This window comes from Thalassophryne amazonica, chromosome 7, assembly GCF_902500255.1.
Source record: "Thalassophryne amazonica chromosome 7, fThaAma1.1, whole genome shotgun sequence".
NCBI classification, from domain to species: domain Eukaryota; kingdom Metazoa; phylum Chordata; class Actinopteri; order Batrachoidiformes; family Batrachoididae; genus Thalassophryne; species Thalassophryne amazonica.
In genome coordinates this window covers 74,548,121-74,572,928 of record NC_047109.1, presented here as the reverse complement: position 1 = coordinate 74,572,928, position 24,808 = coordinate 74,548,121, and the positions used below count along the sequence as shown (strand labels likewise).

The 24,808-nt window shown below is 43.6% G+C and overlaps 1 protein-coding gene across 1 annotated transcript; it reads right to left on the bottom strand.

Annotated features, from left to right (window-relative positions):
• Window positions 1–2,752: 2,752 nt before the first annotated feature.
• rbp5 (retinol binding protein 1a, cellular) lies at window positions 2,753–17,354 on the bottom strand. The gene is made up of 4 exons (XM_034174503.1): window positions 17,059–17,354; window positions 8,509–8,693; window positions 6,780–6,881; window positions 2,753–4,377 (listed from the first exon to the last, which is right to left on the bottom strand). The coding sequence occupies exons 1-4, from the start codon at window positions 17,132–17,134 to the stop codon at window positions 4,327–4,329; spliced, it is 414 nt and encodes a 137-aa protein (XP_034030394.1). The 5' UTR covers window positions 17,135–17,354; the 3' UTR covers window positions 2,753–4,326.
• Window positions 17,355–24,808: the final 7,454 nt, after the last annotated feature.

Below are 24,808 nucleotides of genomic sequence, written 5' to 3'. Positions count from 1 at the left end.
TAACCCTTCAGGCCCCTGCACTGGTGGACACGGGGTCAGAAGGGAATCTGCTGGACAGCAGATGGGCAAGGTAGGTAGGGCTCCCCTAGCACATCTCTGTCTGTGTTGTCACGTCATTCCACTAGCTTTGTGCCCTGCTCTCACACTTTATTACGCTCTTGGCTCCAGCTCACGTGTCTTTGTCTGTTACTTCATTCCACTCTGTGCTTTCCTTCCGTCACTATCTTGTACTCTGCACAGCCTTTGGCTCCCCCTTACGCCCCCTTCCAGAGACTTCCACACACCTGCTTCACATCACCCTAATTTGTTTGCTCCTTATTTAAACCATCACAGTCTCACAGCTCACTGCCAGGTTGTTGTCGCTTTATGCACACATCCCAGCCTCTGTATTTTGTCCTGATTTCTTGCTTTGCCGTGTACCGTGTTTTGCTCTGTTTTCCTCGACCACGCCTTTTTGCCTTACCCTTTATAACTGTTTGCTCGTGCCTGTGAATCCTGCCTGAATATGACTGCGTTCTTGCCAAATCCATATTGTGCTTCTGCTCCGCTGACTGATCACCTGTGTGCTGAACCTGAGCCTGGAATAAAGACCATGATTACTCACATGCCAAAAACAAGTCTGGGAGTCTGCTTCGCGGGTCCAACCGCTCCTGGTGTTGGGCAACCGCCCGCCCTGACAGTTAAAAAGTCATATTCTGTTTCATTCTGTTCAATTTTTTTGTTGTTTTTTGAGAGGTGTGGGTGACAGCTGATCAGAGTAGAGCGGCATCTTAATACTCTAACGCTGCTGCTGCTGCCAACCCTGTGCCTTGTATGTATATTCTACGGCCACAGGGGTGTGCATATTGTACATTGCAAAAGTTTATACAATAGGTTAGGTTTTTAAAAAAAAATGTCCCAGTTAACTGCACCAAGACCTGGAGAAACTGCATTTTGTTCAGCCTGTAAGGGTCGAGTGACAATAGTGAGTCTGAGTCTGATCGTGACGCCACAGGCTGGTAGCTAGCTGCAAACTCTGTTTCATTTGTGTGTAAATATAAACTCTTTGTCATATATTATGTAAACGCTAGTGAGATTTAAACACTTCTAAAACTGAAAACACTGTTTTTGGAACCTGCTGATACCTCTGGAATGATTTACAAGACATTTCATGGACATCACGTGCAAGCTAACGTCTGTTCTTGTCAAAAGCTCATGTATGCGCACGCGCACACCCTCCTGCAGACACTGTTAAAATGTAAATACTGTTTATGATTGATTGATTTACTGATTGAGGGGCTTTATTGAACATGTACAAATTGTACGTAAGACAAATGGATCTTAATTAATGTAAATAACTATATATATATATATATATATATATATATATATATACTTTGCAGTGAGACACCAATTAAACAACTACAAATCATAAAGAAGACAAGACGAGGTCTGTTAGAAAAGTATCAGACCTTTTTTTTTTTTCAAAAACCTGATGGATTTGAATCACGTGTGCTTGCATGAGCCAACCTTGAACCTTCGTGCGCATGCGTGAGTTTTTTCACGCCTGTCGGTTGCGTCATTCATCTGTGAGCAGGCTTTGAGTGAGCACTGGTCCTCCCCCCTCGTCTGATTTTCATTGCAAGGAAAATGTCTGAACGATTGGAGCAGCGCTGAATCAAATTTTTCCAGAAACTGTGAGAGACAGCCAGGTGGAAACCATTCGGAAGATTCAGACGGCTTTTGGTGGCTTTTCAGTCGAGTGAGTATCCGAGAAATTGTGTAAGAGCTGGACATGTCACAACATGTCATGTGAGACTTCCAACACGGAGGTGCTTTTTGTTCTGCGCCATTAGTGGCTCCATCCCGACACGCGAACCCTCCGCATGTCTTTCATTAAAAAAATCTTCTTTCACAGTGGAATGTGCCAAAAAAGTGCTGATGTCCACCTCTTCTGCAATTTCTCTGGTAGTCAGACGACATCCTGGATCAACACAGCGTTCACTTTGGAAATGATCTGGTCATTTCAGCCTGTCCTTAATCTGTGTGATGCCCATAGGATCATCACCGAAAGCCGTCTGAATCTTCCCAATGGTTTCCACCTGGCTGTCTCTCATAGTTTGTGGAAAAATTTGATCCTTTCCTTGCAATGAAAATCCAACGAGGGGGGAGGACCAGTGCTCACACAAAGCCTGCTCACAGGCAAATGATGCAACCAACAGGCATGAAAAATTCACGCATGCACACGAAGGTTCAAGGTTGGCTCATGCAAGCACACATGATTGAAATCCATCAGGTTTTTGAAAGAAAAAAAAAAAAGGTCTGATACTTTTCTAACAGACATCGTATTTTAAAAATTACACGAAAAAATTACCAGGGAAAGATTCACATTATGCTCTCTGGCGGACCTCACAGTGGCAGGTTGCATGAGTAGGCCACATTAATGTGCTCACCGTATACAGCATCATACAACACAGTTTGCTGATCCAGGAGGAGGCTTTGATCCCTATTTTCATGCTCTCCACTGCACAGTCTAATGCAGGGGTATGCAACTCTCGGCCCTTTCTGGAATCAGGTGAATACCCATGGACTAATGTACAAAGCACAAGTGCAATTAGGGCGCGTCCAACTCCACGTTGCTATGTACACGGTGCATAATCTGAACACAAAGTAAGATGCAGGGTACAAAGGGACAGATAAATCATGGGTGCCTTTTGGGTGTAACATGAATCAAACCGATCAGTGTCACCCGTCATTGCATTTAAGAGTTGTGTGCACTTGAAGCTGAAGCTCTGTTATTTAGATGAAGGACTTAGAAGTGAAATGTTTTTTTTTTTGAGGAAATGGATCTGCTCATAAAGCATCAATGTACGAAAGCATAACCAAAGTTTGATTTCTTTCAGTAAAACTTGCACCACAATGACGCTCGTGTATTGCTAGGTAAGCTTGATTTATGCTTCTCCGTCTCCGCAGCTCCGTGGTGACGAAAAGCTCTCTGCATCACTGTGAACCCTCTCTGAGCCCCTGTAGTCTTACGTGCACCTCCCACAAATTGAACCTACACGTCAAAATGACAGCGACCACAGGGCTGTAATTGGTCACTTTTCTGGTTTCACTCCTTCCTGTCCTGTCATAATTAAAGTCCGATTAAAAGTTTTTGCAGTGCGCATTACATTTTGATCATGGATCAAACAGAGGAACGTTTGGCAGAAGAAGTCTGCAAATATGACCAACTTTACAACATAGAATCAAAAAACTACAAAGACATTCAAATGACCAGCAATTCGTGGAGGGAAATTGAGCATAACGTTTGTTTGTAGGTTGATGAGCGCATAAAGAACTGGACATGGCTGAGGGACAAATCTGTCCAGAAAAAGTAAAAAACGACCAGCAGCAGTGGCGGTGCAGGCAGAAATAAAGTCCCTGCCTTGTTCTTCATGTCGAGCCCCCTACTATTCCGGCAGTAAATTGCACTGCAACACCCACCAACACGACGGACAAGCTCGATAATGCCACGCCCATGTCGGCGTCATTGCGTGGCCACGGAATTATGGAGTCGTAGAAGCACAGCTCAGGCTAACATGCCAATGTCTCAGTAAGATGGCCTGTAAAACACCTCAGATGTATTATCTGGTTACAAAAACAGATTTTTTTAGATTTAAGTGTTATTTCTCACTAACCTTTACAAAATACGAGAGAAAAATGTTAAACATCTTGGATTTATAGGAAACTACAGCTGCCTGGAAGCATTTTCTGCCATCTTGGATTATTTTTCCATGTCATGCTGCTTTCACTCAGGTTGACAGTTGTCATAAAGCACTGCTGGATGTTCTTTGCTTGATGAGTGATAGTAGATATGGTTTGTATGTGCTTGTGTAGTGTTAGTGATAATAATGATAATAACATGATTTTGTTCCAGGACCTATGGTTGATTATTGACCCTCCATCTATGGTTAGCAGCCCTCCACTTCATTAGTACCCCGAGGCTTAATCAAGCATAGCACCCTCTAAAATCATGTTATACTATAATTAATGGTATATTCTATTTTTGCTAATAAATCCTCCTAAATCCTACGCAACATTGCTTGAAACAATGTGGACACTAGACATCATAGAAACCTGCGATGACAGTTTCAACGCAAAAGATGGGGCCCTTTTACATTTGCAAATATGATAATTATGCAGCTGTAAGGTTTCTTTCACAAAACGTGGATTAGTAAAGTTCTTTAACCATGTTATACTAAACATATCAGAAAATCATGTCCATAAAGGTCACATCAGAGTGTCACATTAGAGGTTTTTCTCAGGATATAATGTTTTGAGGTTATTTCTCTCTTCTCCTTCATTTTAAGCCTTCTTGAAGACTTGCCTAGCAACGATGCCTTGAACTCTCATCTCCTGCAGAAGGGAAAGACAGTTGGGGGGGGATCAATAAGACACATTAATGAAGAGCTGAATTAATGATTTTACCCAAAACTCAGCCTTTTTCCTGCTCATCCTTTGACCTTTTAAACCATTTCTCCCTCTCTGACCCCCCGGCAGCCGCTCATTCATTCATTCATCTCTCCCTGGACCCCTGCTTTGTGAAAGCCACATCTTAATGCCTGATCCCCAGCGACATGTCTGTCCCTGCAGTTATCACAGTGTCAGCGGCACAATGTTGACTGAAACACGAGCACTAGGAATCCCGTCAGCGCCGTTTAATCAAACAAAGACGCCTGTTTGAAACTTTAATCAGCGCTGACAGATAATCTTTTTGCTTCAGGTTCAAATGAAAATAAACATTTTCATATCAAGAAGAGGCTAGCCTCCAATCCTAGCTCTATGTTTGGAATACACTTTACTATTACATATGATTTTCAGTGGAGTTTTTTAACCGTCCAGTTTGATTCTTTTCCCTCTCACAAACAAGGTGAAAGTTATTCAGAATAATGTCACTTCCACATCTGATACGTCGCTCGTTTAGGACCCGTTCACACTGTGATGCGAAGTGGCTAATGTTGCCTGATGTACGGGATTCTCAAAAATCTCTGTGAAATGCCGGAGAACACTCCTCCAGGGGTCCAAATCAGCAGAGGGCGACGCTTAACAACAGTCCACTGACTAAAGCCCCATTTACACATAGACGGTAAACTCTCCCGGAAGCATCCCGGCAGAGATTTTGCCCCCTCCGGGCTGTTTTAGGGATCAAACGCCATAGTTAACGCCGGCGCACGGGGGCGTGGTTTGGTTCCAGCTTCACGGGGAATCGTCGAAAAAATAATTCAACATGTCGAATAATTCCGGGAACGCTCCCAGAGAAGTGGCCTGACGACGGAGACAACGCGAACAACGGCGTTTGATACTTTTTAATCGCCGTGTCATCCCGCACCTTCCTGTAGTGCCGCAGTTTACACCGCCGTAATTGGCGGCCAGCGTTGTATCCCTAACCAACGGCGTGTAAAACGGCGATAGAGCCCACATCGGCGTCCTCAAAGGCGTTTTAACCGGCGACAGAGGCAGACAAAATGGCAACGCTAGCGGACAGTACGCTGTTCTAAATGCCACCTCCCAGTTAACGGTGTTCCAAACGGCCGATAGGCGGCGGTCAGTATAAAAACGCTAGCACGCTGCATGCAGGTCTCTCACTCGCAGCCAGCTCCAGATATTTTTGCAGAGAAGCTCCAGTATGCCTCCTAAAATAAATTTGGCAGCGGCAAGGACTTACCAAGAGGTCTGTTCAGAGGCAGAGGGCAGCCCTGTGGTGGAAACGAGCAACACGTGGAGGAGGGGAAAAGGAGAAAAAAAAAGGCTGAGAGATGAGCTCCCTGTCACTCCCTCCCCCTGCACTGACAGCTGCTTCAGCCTATTATACTCTGGGGGCGGTGCCTATAAGCAAAAGTTCCTGGAGTAACGCAGGATTTGCCTAGATAAATCCAGCGGTACACAGGGCATTATCGGCGGCAGCAGAACACCGCCGTTCTCACTCGCATCTTAACCTGCGATTCTAAAGGATAGAACTGAGTATTAACCCCCGTTGCCTGACGTGTGCCGGACGCTACGGCATCAAAACTCCGCTTTATTCGGCGGATTTAGCTGCGTTTTTCCGCGTATTTGCGGCTAGTACAGCGCTCAAAACGCAGGCGAAATGCTCCGCCCCTTTCGGTCTACGTACTACCCGCCGACAAAACCGTCTATGTGTAACCTGGGCTTAAGTACTGAATGTAGTTCAACTTTCGACGTCAGAGGGTGGGTGTATTGGTCGCACATTCCGTAGAGCAGTAACGTAGCTTGGCGGAGCTGATTGTCGGCTCAACATTGGTGACGTCAGGTGGCGTATCCAATGTAATCTCAAACTAACTCTGCGATTGCGTCACTTGCTACTGATGTGTCGAGACAGGTTCTATACATTCTTTCACATTTATTCACATTTCTACACATTCCTTCATGGCCAAGAGAACCAGGGGAAGTGGTGCTTCCAGTCGAGCCTCCATTGCTGATGAGTGGAAGCCAGCAGAGGGCAACAGAGCAGTAATGGCGTACTAGCAGAGGTGAAGAAGAGGTAGCATAGCTCAGCTCTTACTGGAGTTTTAGCATTAAGTGAAAGATTTTAAGCATGTTTAAAAGTTATCAAACATCAGAGTTGCTTGACGGACCTCGACTTAGTTCCTGTGGACTCTGGTGGAACTCAGCGCTGGACAGTGGTAAGCAACTCTCTGTGGGCCAGGCTTATTGTCAGAGTGCAAATACACCATTAACAAACAAATCAAATTTGTTTCCCTTCTTCCACATCCTCACCCTCACTTTCTCTCTTTCCTTACCAAGTGTAGCATGTCTCCGTCCAGCCAGTGTGTCCAGCCTCGGCCTTCTTTCTCACCTCGCTGTACACAAACCAGCTTGTCCCCATCCCAGCTGACTGTAGTCTGCATCAACACACAGATATAACGATTACACTGTGCAAACACCAGGCAGAGTAATCAACACGGTCTATCACAACCCCACCACGAGCCCCGAAGCACTCATGGTTTCTTTTGAATTTGTGGCGGACAAATAGAGCTTCGTCCATCAGTCTAACGAGGACCGCTACTTGTCAGCCATCAGGTTGAGTGGGTTGAGTCGCATGTATCCGCAAGTGGCTGTACAGGCCTATTCTGGCACGGAACTGTCGGCCACAGTGTGGACATGGGGTCAGAGTGGTGTTCTGTGGGGGGTTGCCTGCATGTTCCTTCTTTACCAGCTTTTTCTTCTGGGCAGCAGCTTTGCGTGCATCCTCGTAGGCAATCGCACCTGCTCTGATTTCGCGTCGCCACTGTGGTCGATTGCTAGCAGATTGTTTCCATGTGTCAGTCTTTATGTCAAAGACCTTCAAAGATGCCTTTAGAAAGTCCTTATACCGCTTTTTCTGGCCACCGCATGATCGTGTGCCATCTTCAAGTTCACCATAGAACAGTTTCTTGGGCAATCGATGGTCTGGCATCCGAACTAAATGTCCTGACCATCTGAGCTGAGACTGCACTAAGATGGTATTAATACTCGGCATACCTGCATGGGTCAGTACCTCTGTGTCTGGTATTCTGTCTTGCCATTTGATGTTGAGCAATTTACTAAGGCGGGCTGTGTGGAAGTGATTGAGTCTCTTTGTATGGCGTCTGTACACTGTCCACGTCTCACACGCATACAGGAGCATCAGAAGTACAATGGCTTTGTACGAGACCTTACGTAGACCTTACGTTTTGTCTCCAGTCTGATCCCACTTCTGTTCCAGACACTGGCATGAAGTCTACCAAATGTGGCACTTGCCTTAGCAATCCTGACATTCACATAGCTGGTTATGGTTTCACCTCCATTGGATTGTTTGTTTGTTAGTGGGAAAACATTTCAGTCACCTGCCAGACAACTAGTTAGAATGATCAGTCTTATCTGGATCCACATCCTGGGGATGGAGTGTTTCCATCGGGTTTCTAATACCCAATAACGCATCAATTCCTTGATGTCAATGAAACCTGTCAGTCACACATTTTCCCACAAGAAACAATCATCAAGTCATTTCATACAGACCTGGAGATAAGATCTGGATCTGTTAAAGCTTGAGGCCATGCAGGTAGCCAGGGCCATGTTCATCATCAATCAATCTGACAATTTTTGACGATTAATCGATTAGTTGTCCATAAAATATGAGAGTAGAGAAAATGTTGATCAATGGTTTCCAGAGTCCAACATGATGCTTTCAAATGTCTTGTTTTCTCCACAACCCCAAGATAATCAGTATCCTGCCAGATATTAGTAAAGAAACTAACTAAATTAACCAGAGATTATTATCATTTATGAAACTGAAAGAAAAGAGAATTTGGATTTTTCTTTAAATAATGACTCAAAATGATTACTCACTTAACAAAATAGTTATTTAATAGTCAATTAGTAATCAATTAATCACCTGACCATCGCAGCTCTATTGTATGACAAATAATAAGAATAACAACGAATTCTATTTCACACTTTTCAGACAAAAATGTACATTTATAATAAAATGGATAAAATGCATGTGTGTACCTGACAGGTACGACCGTCCACAGGGCCCAGGTCTTCAGTAAATTCTTCTCCAATAATGAAGTCCATTATGAAGTTCCTGAATGTGGTGAGCGTGCGGATCTTCATGGCCCCTGTGGCAGGATCGTGGCTGATGTCTTTGGTGGGCTTCAGCAGTAGCACGATTTTCCTCACAGCAAAATTAATATCTGAGAGGCGACAATGTTAAAGTGTCATACATGGAAGCTGCCAGTTTGTCATAGCTGGAGCACATGTAGAGAAAAAAGAAAGCTTGCTGTGTGAGGGGGGGACTGCATCAAGGTCCAGATCACTACAGGCTGACACACATTTATGATGGACAGAATAAATATGAAGTGTCTATTGGTATGAACCTGAAGGCTCCACATCGTTTACCAGCACAACACAGTGCAGGGTCCTGATCAGGAGTCCTAGGATATCTTACTCCCACCCTGGATATCATATCCTGCCAAAACATATGTTTGTCAATATGTATGTTTGTTTGTTGTAATCATTGCATTTTTCACCTTTAACTCGCTGTGCAGCACACAGTTACATCGCAGACTCTTGCAACTTCACATATAGCAGCCCAAGTAAGCTACCTTTCAGTACACAAAAGGCTCAAGCTCAAGGTCAAAGGTCAAGGTCACAGGAAGGTCAAACACTAAATTCAACTAAACAACTTTCCTGGTTGCAATTTTTGAAATTTTGCCTACAAATTTGCCATGAACGTAGTCATAGACCTTGCCCATTACCTTGGATAAGTGATTGACCTTGACCTTCAGGGTTTCACTTGAGGTCAAATGTCACCTAAATTAGGTCAAACTTCAGATTACAGTTAAAAATGTTGTGTAATACACCAAATTAATAATATTTTATGATTACAATAGTACTAGCAGAATATAGTTATGATTACAAATAGATAAAACTTTAATTATAAGTAAAGTGTTCATTACAGCAAACTATTGCTATCATACTGGGTGTTGAAAAACTAACATAAATGTGTTGTTTGTTTATTATCCTACTGTCAGTATAATAAGAAGTAAACTGATTTTTGCAGGGTAGAGAAGAATCTGTTACGGGGACGACGTTCTTTTGAATACATTTGATCTTCACTCATTGTGAGCTCGCTTGCCATGTAGTTCAACACCAGTTGGGACGCTAAAGTTTGACTCATTCTTCATGATACTAAAACTTGAAACCACTTTGCTGTAATATTTAGTGGATAAAAATGATTTGAGCACATCTTTATTCTTTTCCCTGCCGAGCTGCTCGTCCAGTGAGAATCACACTGTTTCAAATAATATTTGTCAGTTTCATGCTACATTTATATTTCTGTTGATTCCTATCTGCCACTCTTTATATTTATGACCGAGTTTGTACAAAGAGATTTGAGAAAGGTGGCAGACATTATAGGGCCCTCATTTTCATTATGTTTCTTTGCATACTATTGTGTCTGTGTGTGTGTGTGTTTGTGTGTATGCTATATTTATTTATTAACTTCTAAATATATGTCTTAATGTTTTAACTGTATGTTTTGGTGTACACTAGGTCAGCTTTGGTTGTAGTAAAGTGCTTCATAAATAAAGATGGTATGGTACTGGGTGTTCTATACATACACTGTGGATATTTTATGCAAAACTAAATTGGAGTATTTTCCATCACATTTCCCAATCAGGTCCAATATTTGTACAGTACATTTGGAAGGGGGATTTTAAGATACTTCAGAATAGGAAATATTACTATTGTAGATAGCTATAGATGCATACAGAAAGAACACCAAGATCTTCACCGTTAATCAAAACTGCTTCATCTGTGACCATAAACAATCCATGAATATAGAGTTTAAAGGTTGTCCTGATTGGGCCTTAAAGTTTGGGTTAATCAGTGCTGCCATGTTGGAATGATGCCTGTCAGGGGTGGGTGGGATTTACAGGGTGAGGGGTAAGGACATCCTAAGATATTTTGTCCCACCGGGGGGTAAGATATAGGCTGAATCTCAATTCTACCCCTCAGCCCTTCCACTTACCCCTTCCCCTCCGTTTTGCGCGGGCACGAGAGACAGAGGGGTGTCTCAATTCTCTTTTTGGAGTGAGGCAGAGGGGTTGGGCAGAGGGGCTACCAACCCCTTCAAACGGAGTGAATCTGGATGCACACTCCGTATGGAGGGGTAGGAGGAGCTTACCGCTGTCTCCACAGACACAAACATGGCGCCGAAAGAGTTGCCAAATGAAGCAGCTTTCATTACAATTACCCTGTTTAGAAAGTCATAACTTGCCAAAAAACTTTACAGGCAATTGCCTATGACAGCAACGTGTATGCTGCTGGATGCATGTTGTGTATACTGTCGTTCTGAAGGATATCGTAACTTCGCTTGTGTGCTGAGGCGTATAATGCATATACACACGAACGCTACGCTAAGACACTTATTTCTCACAATGGAGAAAAATCATGATAAAGGATAAGCACGTTAATTTGTATGTTCCTAAATCCTTGGATAATGGCGATCCCTGCTGTTGGATTTAAAGGTCTGTAACACGTGTGTATTTTTGTAAACAAACAGGAGCCCTGAGCACACTCATCTCCTAATAAGCTTTCACCAATGGTTGGAAAATATATACACACCATGTATATGTGTAAGCACATAACCTGAATGTCCTAATAGACTGATATTATTTGTCAGGAAATTTCGAAAGAAATAGGGCTGGATGCAAAAAATGGGAGAATTTGAAAAATAAATATACCAGACTAGATGCAGCCCTAACATACATACAGGTGCTGGTCATATAATTAGAACATCATGGAAACGTAATTAATTCAGTAATTCCAATCAAAAAGTGAAACTTGTATAATGTATACATTCATGTCCACACAGGCTGATATATTTATGTGTTTATTTACTTTAATTACTAATTAATTAATTACTAATCAATCAATTAATGATTAATCAATTACAATAGCAATTATTACTATTACTGATTAATTATTAGTATTATTAACATTAATTAATTACCAATGAATTAATTAATACTATTAATTATTATTATAAATTATTAATTAATTACATTAATTAACATGACATGATTGCGATGCGTCGAACAAATCTGCGACTTCTTCTATTTCTTTGCATTTATGCAGAAAGGCAAGAAAATAAAAAGAGTAAACAGGCTACTGCAACAAGTTGTGTTTCGTTGCCATTTTAAGAAACAGTGAAGATGGCAGTTTGACACGGGCAGTTTTTTTTTCTCCTAAGGCGGAGGGGAGTCTCAATTCATAGGGCTAGAGGCATACCCCTTCGCCTTACCCCGTTTAAAGGGGTAGGCGTAGGGGTAGGGCCAAGGGGAAGGGGTACAAAGAGAACTGAGAATTGGGGGATACTGTTACACCGGAACAATAGCTGGTATGTGGAGAGGTGTGAATGTGTGTTGGTAAGGTTACTCTACTGAATTGAACTAAAGAGGTCACACATCTACCTTACTTTCCAGAGTATAAGTTGCATTGAAGGTATAAGTCACACCTGTTAACAATGTCCCTTGAAGAGGAAAAACCTATATGGGTGATTCTTTAACTACAGGCACTATTGGCCTTGTAAATGTAATTTCCCACCACACCATTGCCTTACAATATAAGCGCCTTGGGGCAACTGTTTGTTGTGATTTGGCGCTATACACATGTGCTCTGATGTACTGTTTATCTCCATAGAAACTACCCACACAATCTTTCATACAAACTTTTTAAAGGGACATTATGTTGTGGTGGAATTACGGCATAGTGTGGGACAACTACATTTCGTTTAAAAAAATAACACAGTTGTATGACATTGAATACCCCAATTATGTTTTGATTATTTTACTGATATTTTATTCAGAGATATTTTAAAACATTAGAAAAAAAATGTTTGTTTACTATACATTTTTATCATTGAAGATCATAAGTCTGGGTGTGGGACAAGCACAAAACGGCAATATTTGCATATAATGATGCTGAAAAAAAGGTGAAAAAGTCATCAGTCATCATAGACTACTAGGACAAATTTCTTAAAACACTTTCATTGTAAAGATAACTATAAAAGTGTGAAATTTCCCCTTTTTTCTTTTTTTCATAAAATATGATCAAGGGACATAAAAGTGCCCGTAGTCTAAGAATCACCCATATACAAGTCGCACTGGAGTATAGGTCCAAGATTTTTCTGAATTGGGACTTCATTTGTTTCGTGCTTTGATTCCTGGGAAAGTCCTACAGTGCATCCAGAAAATATTCACAGCGCTGCACTTTTTCCACATTTTGCTACAGCCTTATTCCAAAATAGATGAAATTCTTTTTCTCCTTAAAACACCCCATAATGACAATGTAAAGACATTTTTTTTTTGAGGTTTTTGCAAATTTATTAAAAAGAAAAACTAAGAAATCACATGTACGTAAGTATTCACAGCCTTTGCCATGAAGCTCATAATTTGAGCTCTGGTGCATCCTGTTTCTGCTGATCATCCTTGAGATGTTTCTACAGCTTTGGATGGACATCCACACCAACCACCTGTACAGGAAGGGACAGAGCAGGCTGCACTTCCTGAGGAGGCTGCAGTCATTTAATATCTGCAGGGAACTTCTGTGGATGTTCTACCAGTCCGTAGTAGCCAGTGTCTTCTTTTACACCTTGGTGTGCTGGGCAAGCAGCACATCCAAGAATGACACAACCAGGCTGGACAAACTGATCAGGGCTGGCTCCATGGTTGGCACGAAGTTGGACTCTCTGGTGACGCTGGCAGAGAACACTGGACAAACTGCTGGACATTATGGACGATGTCAGTCACCCTCTGCATACAGTCATCAGCAATCAGAGGAGCCTCTTCAGCCACAGACTGCTCCTTCCCAAGTGTAGGACCAACAGACTGAAAACCTCCTTTGTCCTTCAGCCCATCAGAGTGCACAACTCCACACTCAGGGGGAGGGAGAGTACAGGAAGACAGAGGACAGGAAGGAGAAAGGGTAGTAGACAGTAAACAAATAGTGAGCAGTATTTCTCGTATTTCTATTTGTGTATTTATACTTGCAATTTTTTTTACTTTCACTTTTGATACTCTGTGAGCTTCTTACCCTGTGTACTGTTATGCAGTGTTGCTGGAACCTCATTTTCCCCGAGGGAGTTTTCTCAAGAGATCAATGAGTTCTATTGAACTAATTTAATTGGAGTCCACCTGGGGTAAAATTCAGCTGATTGGACATGAGTTGGAAAGACACACACCTGTCTATATATAAGGTCCCACAGTTGAAGTGCATGTCAGAAGCACAAACCAAGCATGAAGTCAAAGGAATTGTCTGTAGACCTCTGAGACAGGATTGTCTCGAGATACAAATCTGGGGAAGGGTACAGAAACATTTCTGCTGCTTTGAAGGTCCCAATGACCACAGTGACCTCAATCATCTGTAAATGAAGAAGTTCTGATCCACCAGGACTCTTCCTAGAGATGGCCACCCATCTAAACTGAGCAATTGGGGGAGAAGGGCCATGACCAAGCTCCAGCATTCATCTGTGGTGAGAGGAGAACCTTCCAGAAGGACAACCATCTCTTCAGCATCCATCAATCAGGACTGTATGGTAGAGCATCCAGACGGTAGCCACTCCTTATTGAAAGGCACATGGGATCCTGCTGGAGTTTGCCAAAAGGCACCTGAAGGACTCTCACATTGTGAGACGCACAGTGATGAGACAAAGCTTGAACTCTTTGGCGTGAATACCAGGCATCATGTTGGAGGAAACCAGGCACCATCCCTACAATCAAGCATGGGTGGTGACAGCATCATGCTGTGTGGATGTTTTTCAGCGGCAGGAACTGGGAGACAATGGATTGAAGAAAATGAATGCAGCAATGTACAGAGACACCCTGGATGAAAACCTGCTCCAGAGCGCTCTTGACCTCAGACTGGGTGATGGGTTCATCTTTCAGCAGGTCAATGACCTACACAGTAAATTTTGCAGAATAAAATTTACTCTGTTGGGATACATTTGGTCCCAGTCCAAATAGAGTTAAATACGAGGGCTGTCAATAAAGTATAGGTCCTTTTTATTTTTTTCAAAAACTATATGGATTTCATTCATATGTTTTTACGTCAGACATGCTTGAACCCTCGTGCGCATGCGTTGAGTTTTTCCACGCCTTCGGTGACGTCATTCGCCTGTGAGCACTCCTTGTGGGAGGAGTCGTCCAGCCCCTCGTCGGAATTCCTTTGTCTGAGAAGTTGCTGAGAGACTGGCGCTTTGTTTGATCAAAATTTTTTCTAAACCTGTGAGACACATCGAAGTGGACACGGTTCGAAAAATTAAGCTGGTTTCGGTGAAAATTTTAATGGCTGATGAGAGATTTTGAGGTGATACTGTCGCTTTAAGGACTTCCCACGGAGCGAGACGTCGTGCAGCGCTCTCAGGCAGCGTCATCAGCCTGTTTCAAGCTGAAAACCTCCACATTTCAGGCTCTGTTGATCCAGGACGTCGTGAGAGAACAGAGAAGTTTCAGAAGAAGTCGGTTTCAGCATTTTATCCGGATATTCCACTGTTAAAGGATATTTTTTAATGAAAGACGTGCGGACGGGTCCGCGCGTCGGGACGCAGCCGGCACGGTGCGACGGCACAGGAAAAACACCTCCGTGTTGATAACCATTTGTAAAATCCAGGCGGCTTTTGATGGCTTTCAGTGGAGTGAGTATATGAGAAATTGTTTAACAGCTGGACATGTTCCAACTTGTCCTTAAGGCTTCCAACGGAGGTGTTTTTCCTGTGGCGGAGCGTTGCGGCGGCTGTGAGCCGATGCTGCAATCCGCCCGCACGTCTTTCATTAAAAAAAATCTCCATTGCTTTGTGCTATGCAGCTCCACTGCGACGCGAGGAACTCCTCCGCACGTCTGTCTCAATGTGCCGAAAAAGTGCTGATGTCCACGTCTTTTCACAATTCCTAGTCAGACGACATACCGGATCAAGACAGCGTCCAGTTTAGAAATGAAAGGTACATTCCACTGTTACAGGAGTTTTTGTCATGGAAAGAGGAGTGGAATTCCGCGCGTCGCGGTGGAGCTGCATGGCGCAAAGCAACGCCGTGATGAAGCCTCATAGGACATGTTGGGGCAGGTTCAGCTCATGCTCAATTTCTCGGATAATCACACGACTGAAAAGCAACCGACAGCCATCTGAAATCCACCTGAAAGCCGTCCTGTGAGACCAACACGGAGATGGTTTTGTGCCGCGTAATGAACGGCTCCGTGGCGCGTCCCTCCGCTTTTCTTTCCATGAAAAAAACTCCTGTAACAGTGGAATGTGCCGAAAAAGTGCTGATGTCCACGCCTTCTGCCTTTTTGTGAAAGTCAGACGATGTCCCAGATCAACAAAGCCTTCACGTTGGAAATGATCTGGTTGTTTCAGCGGGGTTTGAGCATGTGAATCGGCACTCGGAGCGCGGCGCACTCTCAGCAGTTGTGGGCGGTCTTTAAACCGTCTGGATCACTCCTTAATCTGTGTAATCCCCATAAAATCGTCCCTGAAAGCCATATTCATTTTCTGAACGGTGTCCACCTGGAGGTCTCTCACAGTTTCTGGGAAAAAATTTGATGCAGCAAAGCTCCAAATCGTTCAGACATTTATTCTCAATAAAAAAAACAACGAGAGGGGTGGACCACTGCTCACACAAAGCCTGCTCACAGGCGAATGACGCAACCGACAGGCGTGAAAAAACTCAAGCATGCGCACGAAGGTTCAAGCTTGGCTGATGCAATCACACGTGATTCAAATCCATATGGTTTTTGCAAACAATAAAAAGGTCCGATACTTTTCTAACAGACCTCGTATTAACAGTCATTGTAATATTATTATTTTGAATAAGGAATAAGTAAGTTGCAGGACCTCCCAAACTAGAAAAACACAACTTATACTGTAGAAAATACTGGTTGTTTGAAGCTGACTACTGTCAATTTAAGATTAGAAATATCTTCTTTTTCTAAGAACGGTATTGTCTCCGGAACAGTCTCCCTTTTCACACTTTAAAGGCTCTCTGTGATGATGCAAACTATTTGGATTTCACTGATATTTGAGACACAGCAGCACGGTGCCTTAGTGGATAGCACTGCTGCCTCACAGCAAGAAGGTCTTGGGATTGATTCCATGTGTTTTAGTTTAATCTTGTGCTTTTATTTTTAATCTGATGAAGCCCAATCATTTCTGAGTAATTGTGAGTTTTTATTTATGGATTGATGTGTGCATTACGTGCAAAATTTGCACATTTTCATTCACTCCAACATACGTTTATCATGTGTTTTCTTTGAGTAATCTTCCACTGAGTAACCTGATTGCTCATCGGGAGATTCTGAAACCAGAAAGAACTGAAACCAGATGGTTTTGTTCATGTGAAAATGATTAGTTCTGTTTTTCCCAAAGTTGGCACTGCAAGATTTCTGATTTGGTTTTATTGACACTAACGAAGGCAAAAGAAACCCTCATTAATAAATCTGTTTTAAGAGGGGTTTTTTTCCACAGTACGAGCACACTAAGAGGTTTAAATGAGCCAGTCTTACCTAAAGCAGTGAGGTAGGCGTCCATATTCTCCTGTTCCACCATATGATAGGTTCCAGAGTAATTAGGTTTCGACATGTTTAGTTTCTGTAGGAATTTTCCTTCTGAAACTGCAGAAATCCTCGACTTTTCCTCCTGGTTTGCTCAAGCAGACTTTGTTCCACTGTTGCCGACTTCTTCGATATCACTTTCAATTACGTAACTTTGTCGAGACAAAGGGGAACCGGGCTGAAAGTGAATCCTGTCCTTTTTTCTTCTGGATGTTGGTTCTCTGCGGGGCTGCAGTCTGCGCACACAGCGGGGGGAGGTGCGTTCGTTTTCATTCACAGGATCAGGCGCAGAGGCGGTGCCTCAAAAAAAGAAAAAAACCAAAACAAAACAAAAAAAAAAAAACACGTGGGTGACGGGGTCAGAACCAACAGCCTGCTGTGTATTCACACTCACATCCCTGTGGGATAAGAGGGGTCAATTCAAGTGCAAATTTCCGTCGACTGTTCCCGAGCCGCGCAAAGCAGTGAAACAAACAACACGTTCTGCTCTTTGAGAACACAAAGCTTGAGCTTGATCTGAAATGCGTCCGTGTAGTTTTGACAAAAACTGGACAAAAAAAGACATGAATCTTTAAATTTTTTTCCGACAAAGACCATCTCTACTCCCCCACTAACCATCAGTTATGTATTCAGTATAAACAAGGTCAAACTCAGTGCAGCTCGAAGACTACAACCCCTGCATATTTTTTTCCCTCTGCTTGGTCTAAAAAGTAACCGTTACTGACTGCCACAATTTTTTTTCCTGATTTCTTATAGTGCTTCTTAAAGCCAGAAAGTTGCCACTTGAAATGACTTTAGTTTTGTGTCATGTCTGTGATCTGCTTTTTTTCTACAAAATTAAAAATTAAACAAACAAAAAATTAAACAAAATTAAACAACTGAATGAACATCCTCCGAGGCCGGTGATTCCATAATTTTTTCCAGGGGTTGTAGAATGAAGGAAGTTACATGCTGAAATGTATAATTTCATATATATTTGGTGTTAGAGGATTTATTTATTTGTTTATGTATTTACTGGTGTAGGAAGGGGGGCAAAATTCAGTACATACAGTGGAAATATTTTAAAGATAAAGTTCACTAAAGAAGGCATACAAATCAAATCAATTTTATTTATATAGCGCCAAATCACAACAAACAGTCGCCCCAAGGCGCTTTATATTGTAAGGCAAAAGCCATACAATAATTACAGAAAAACCCCAACGGTCAAAACGACCCCCTGTGAGCAAGCACTTGGCTACAGTGGGAAGGAAAACTCCCTTTTAACAGGAAGAAACCTCCAGCAGAACCAGGCTCAGGGAGGGGCAGTCTTCTGCTGGGACTGGTTGGGGCTGAGGGAAAGAACCAGGAAAAAGACATGCTGTGGAGGGGAGCAGAGATCAATCACTAATGATTAAATGCAGAGTGATGCATACAGAGCAAAAAGAGAAAGAAACACTCAGTGCATCATGGGAACCCCCCAGCAGTCTAAGTCTATAGCAGCATAACTAAGGGATGGTTCAGGGTCACCTGATCCAGCCCTAACTATAAGCTTTAGCAAAAAGGAAAGTTTTAAGCCTAATCTTAAAAGTAGAGAGGGTGTCTGTCTCCCTGATCCGAATTGGGAGCTGGTTCCAGAGGAGAGGAGCCTGAAAGCTGAAGGCTCTGCCTCCCATTCTACTCTTACAAACCCTAGGAACTACAAGTAAGCCTGCAGTCAGAGCGAAGCGCTCTATTGGGGTGATATGGTACTATGAGGTCCCTAAGATAAGATGGGACCTGATTATTCAAAACCTTATAAGTAAGAAGAAGAATTTTAAATTCTATTCTGGAATTAACAGGAAGCCAATGAAGAGAGGCCAATATGGGTGAGATATGCTCTCTCCTTCTAGTCCCTGTCAGTACTCTAGCTGCAGCATTTTGAATTAACTGAAGGCTTTTCAGGGAACTTTTAGGACAACCTGATAATAATGAATTACAATAGTCCAGCCTAGAGGAAATAAATGCATGAATTACCTTTTCAGCATCACTCTGAGACAAGACCTTTCTAATTTTAGAGACTGCACAAATGCAAAAAAGCAGTCCTACATATTTGCTTAATATGCGCATTGAAGGACATATCCTGATCAAAAATGACTCCAAGATTTCTCACAGTATTACTGGAGGTCAGGGTAATGCCATCCAGAGTAAGGATCTGGTTAGACACCATGTTTCTAAGATTTGTGGGGCCAAGTACAATAACTTCAGTTTTATCTGAGTTTAAAAGCAGGAAATTAGAGGTCATCCATGTCTTTATGTCTGTAAGACAATCCTGCAGTTTAACTAATTGGTGTGTGTCCTCTGGCTTCATGGATAGATAAAGCTGGGTATCATCTGCGTAACAATGAAAATTTAAGCAATGCTGTCTAATAATACTGCCTAAGGGAAGCATGTATAAAGTGAATAAAATCGTTCCTAGCACAGAACCTTGTGGAACTCCATAATTAACGTTAGTCCGTGAAGAAGACTCCCCATTTACATGAACAAATTGTAATCTATTAGATAAATATGATTCAAACCACTGCAGCGCAGTGCCTTTAATACCTATGGCATGCTCTAATCTCTGTAATAAAATTTTATGGTCAACAGTATCAAAAGCTGCACTGAGGTCTAACAGGACAAGCACAGAGATGAGTCCACTGTCTGAGGCCATAAGAAGATCATTTGTAACCTTCACTAATGCTGTTTCTGTACTATGATGAATTCTAAACCCTGACTGAAACTCTTCAAATAGACCATTCCTCTGCAGATGATCAGTTAGCTGTTTTACAACTATCCTTTCGAGAATTTTTGAGAGAAAAGGAAGGTTGGAGATTAGCCTATAATTAGCTAAGATAGCTGGGTCAAGTGATGGCTTTTTAAGTAATGGTTTAATTACTGCCACCTTAAAAGCCTGTGGTACATAGCCAACTAATAAAGATAGATTGATCATATTTAAGATCGAAGCATTAATTAATGGTAGGGCTTCCTTGAGCAGCCTGGTAGGAATGGGGTCTAATAGACATGTTGATGGTTTGGAGGAAGTAACTAATGAAAATAACTCAGACAGAACAATCAGAGAGAAAGAGTCTAACCAAATACCAGCATTACTGAAAGCAGTCGAACATAAAGATATGTCTTTGGGTCACAAGGTTACACAAGGTCAAATTTAATGCGGTTATTAGATATATTTGTGTGTTTATATATTGTTTTATTTAGTTTTCTTTGCTATTTGTTTTGGTATTACATAATTACTTTACTTAACCCTTTAAGCCCTAGAGCCTTTTTCACCAAAATCACATTCCCATACATTATGATTTATCTCTCAGCATGTACAAGGTCAAAAATGCAAACGTTTGGATCAGCTAAAAGACAGGTCCTAGGGGATGTTGTGGTTTTATATATATATATATATTATATATATATATATAGTATAAATAATATGTGATTGAAGTGGATACTTCTGTAGAGGAGATGTCACTTGACATTTTGATGTATAATAAGTGTATGTTGGTGTCAGCATTGGTTAGCTATGAGTGTTCAAATGTTCCAAAACAGGGCAAGTCCCCAAATTTGGGGACTCTAGGGTTTAAGAGGTTAAATAGTTATATTTGGTATACTTTTAGTCTGTTATTTATCTAAATGTGTAGGTCAAACTGGGTTGAACCGGTTTTACCACTTAGAACAAAGAGATTCAACTTACAATATAAATCATAATATGTCCCGTTATTGTGTGGGTTATGGGCAAGGGCTGATCCACCTTTGTCACACACATGTCGTGTTTTATAAAAACTGTTGTAGTCCTTTGTTCAAGGTTCTTAACAGATGGATCTCCTGTGAGAGAGAAGTTCTTCAGAATCCAGGCCTGTTTTTAACTTTGAATAAATTTAAACTGAGAAAGAGCTTGACTTTATACTAAGGGAGAGTAGGGGGAAACTGAGGCACAGTGAATCACGGGCTATATCTGCAAAACTACATATATATATTTGCAGCAGTTATGCCATATATATACGAGGTCTGTCCATAAAGTATCGTACCTTTTTATTTTTTTCAAAAACTATATGGATTTCATTCATATGTTTTTACGTCAGACATGCTTGAACCCTCGTGCGCATGCGTGAGTTTTTCCACGCCTGTCGGTGACGTAATTCGCCTGTGAGCACGCCTTGTGGAAGGAGTGGTCCCGCCCCCTCGTCGGATTTTCATTGTCTGGAAATGGCGGAATGAAAAGGACTTTTTTTCCATCAGAATTTTTTCAGAAGCTGTTAGAGACTGGCACCTGGAAACCATTTGAAAAATTTATCTGGCTTTCAGTGAAAATTTTACGGGCTTCACAGAGAATAAGGACTTTACTACAGGTTTAAGGACCCTTTAAAGGACGGTCGGTGCGCCGCGCTGCGAGCTGCGACGATGCGGCACAAACCACTGGATCAGCGAGAAGTGCGAGTTTCACCGCACTTCTTTGTCCTTCCTGGGGTTTATCATCTCCTCTAACTCCGTCGCCCCTGATCCAGCCAAGGTTGCGGCGGTGAGAGATTGGCCCCAACCTACAAGCCGTAGGAAGCTGCAACAGTTCCTCGGCTTCGCTAATTTCTATAGGAGGTTCATTAAGGGCTACAGTCAGGTAGTTAGCCCCCTGACAGCCCTGACCTCTCCAAAAGTCCCCTTCACCTGGTCGGATCGGTGCGAAGCCGCGTTCAAGGAGTTGAAACTACGGTTCTCTACTGCGCCAGTTTTGGTGCAGCCCGACCCTAGCCGCCAGTTTGTGGTTGAAGTGGACGCCTCTGACTCAGGGATAGGAGCCATGCTATCCCAGAGCGGAGAGACCGATAAGGTTCTTCACCCATGTGGCCTACTTTCTCGCAGGTTGACCCCGGCTGAACGGAACTATGATGTCGGCAATCGAGAACTCCTTGCGTGATGAAAGAGGCTCTTGAGGAGTGGATACACCTGTTGGAGGGAGCGTCTGTGCCATTCACGGTTTCACTGACCATCGGAACCTGGAATATATCAGGACCGCCAAGCGGCTGAACCCCAGGCAAGCCCGCTGGTCACTGTTGTTCGGGCGGTTTGACTTCCGGATCACCTATCGCCCTGGACCAAGAACCAGAGATCGGATGCCTTGTCCCGGGAACACGAAGAGGAGGTCAAAACTGTGCTGTCGGATCCACCGGAGCCCATCCTGCCTGAGTCCACTATCGTGGCCACCCTCACCTGGGACGTGGAGAAGATCATCCGGAGGCCCTGGCACGAAGCCCGGACCCAGGAACTGGACCAAAGGACAAACTATACGTCCCACCAGAGGCCAGGGCTGCGGTCCTAGACTTCTGTCACGGTTCCAAGCTCTCCTGTCATCCGGGGGTGCGAAGGACCGTGGCAGTTGTCCGGCAGCGCTTCTGGTGGGCGTCTATGGAGGCCGACGTCCGGGAGTACATCCAGGCCTGCACCACCTGCGCCAGGGGCAAGGCTGACCACAGGAAGTCCCAAGGACTGCTCCAACCGCTTCCTGTGCCTCATCGCCCCTGGTCCCACATCGGCCTGGATTTTGTCACGGGCCTCCCACCGTCCCAGGGCAACACCACCATCCTCACGATAGTGGACCGATTCTCCAAGGCGGCCCACTTCGTGGCCCTCCCGAAGCTCCCTACGGCCCAGGAGACAGCGGACCTCCTGGTCCACCACGTCGTCCGTCTGCATGGGATCCCTACAGACGTTGTCTCGGATCGTGGTCCCCAGTTTTCCTCTCACATCTGGAGGAGTTTCTGCAGGGAACTGGGGGCCACCGTCTCTCGTCCGGGTACCATCCACAGACGAACGGACAGGCAGAACGGGCCAACCAGGAGTTGGAACAGACCCTCCGCTGTGTGACATCCGCGCACCCGACGGCCTGGAGCAACCACCTGGCCTGGATCGAGTATGCGCATAACAGCCAGGTGTCTTCTGCCACCGGCCCTCTCCCCGTTTGAGGTGTGTTTGAGGTACCAGCCCCCATTATTTCCTGTGGTTGAGGGAGAGGTCGGTGTGCCCTCGGTCCGGGCCCACCTTCAGAGGTGCCGTCGGGTGTGGCGCACCGCCCATTCTGCCTTGTTGAAGGCCCGGACAGGGCCAAGACCCATGCGACCGCTGGAGGTCCCCGGCCCCTGCATACCAGCCCGGGCAGGAAGTGTGGTTGACAAAGGAAATCCCGCTTCAGGTACAGTCACCAAAACTGATGGACAGGTTCATCGGACCCTTCCGCATCCTCAAGGTCCTTAGCCCTGCTGCAGTGAAGCTCCAGCTCCCCGCTTCACTGCGGATCCACCCGGTGTTTCACATCTCCAAGGTCAAACACACCACACACCCCTCGTGCTCCCGGTCCGGCACCGCCTCCTGCCCGGATCATTGACGGGGAGCCGGCCTGGACAGTGTGCCGGCTCCTGGACGTCCGTCGAATGGGCCGGGGGTTCCAATATCTGGTGGACTGGGAGGGGTATGGACCCGAAGAGACGCTCCTGGGTGAAGAGGAGCTTCATCCTGGATTCCGGCCCTCCTGGCCGATTTCTACCCGTCGGACACCCCGATAAGCCTGGTCGGGCGCCAGGAGGCGCCCGTTGAGGGCCACAACCTCACCGGGCCACAACCTAGAGTCACCAATTCACCTAACCTGCATGTTAGCATGTAACCCGCACACCTGGAGGGAACCCACACAACACAGGGACAACATGCAAACTCCATACAGAAAGGACCAGGCGTGAAGCCATCCCAGTACTTTCTTGATGTGAGCTAACCGTGTTAACCACTAAACCAACATCAAGGGCATACGGCCAACACATTAATGGGTAAAGAGGCAGAGCATGGGCAAGACCTGGGCGGGACAAATGAAGCCCATTATCAAACAAACAAAGCTAACAGGCTACCCTTGGTTTGGGTATTAAAGTATATTTTTGTAGACTTGGTGGTGGCTTAGGTGAGATGTGGTATTAAAAATTATTTCTGCATTATTGCTTCAGTAACATAGAGTGCCAGTGTTATTGTAAAGTGGCGCTAATGTCAGCTAAGCTACAATTACTTGCTTACACGCTATGTCCCTAACACGAAAATTTCACTCAACAGAAATATTGGAGCACACACTTCTTACAAGAGGCATTACGTCTTATTCTTCTTGTTAGATGATCGGGGACAATTAACTGCACAAGCCATTATTATTAGAGATTTGTGGGTAAAATGCTCAGAAAGGACCACACGCACTCAGCTCACGCTAACATTAGCCATTCACATTAGTTGATACTAAAGGCTTCTAAAAGATGGCGTCATTTTCAAAACCGCATGATATATTAAATCCATCTTGAATCGCTGCTTTAAGGAACTCACTTCGGTCAGATTCTCAACCATAGTCTGAAATAAACTTTAAACTTCTAAATAAAAATAAATGTCTTCTTTGTGGTTGTTGGTGGAATGCAAGCCACCTTCTTTGTGTAGAACCATGGCAGGGTTATTCTAATTCAATACAATACAGAGAAACAATAAACTGTAAAAAAATAATCAAAACATAAAAAGGCAGGTGACTAACAATGACTGAACCTTGAGCTGTGCTATGACTGTATTATTTATTCCAAAACTTGAATGACAGAATCTACGTAGCAACTTCATTAATTATTTTACCATCTGTATTTGCCATATATAAGTGTTCTGATGAAAATAAATTAACTTTTTTGTTTGTTTGCCTTGC

Bases quoted from the DNA above. Each gene is read 5' to 3' on its own strand.
- rbp5 (XM_034174503.1), bottom strand. From the start codon at position 17,134: ATGTCGAAACCTAATTACTCTGGAACCTATCATATGGTGGAACAGGAG. The intron at 8,694-17,058 runs GTAAGACTGGCT...GTCGCCTCTCAG, and splicing joins CGCCTACCTCACTGCTTTAG to ATATTAATTTTGCTGTGAGG. The intron at 6,882-8,508 runs GTACACACATGC...GTGTTGATGCAG, and splicing joins TGGACGGTCGTACCTGTCAG to ACTACAGTCAGCTGGGATGG.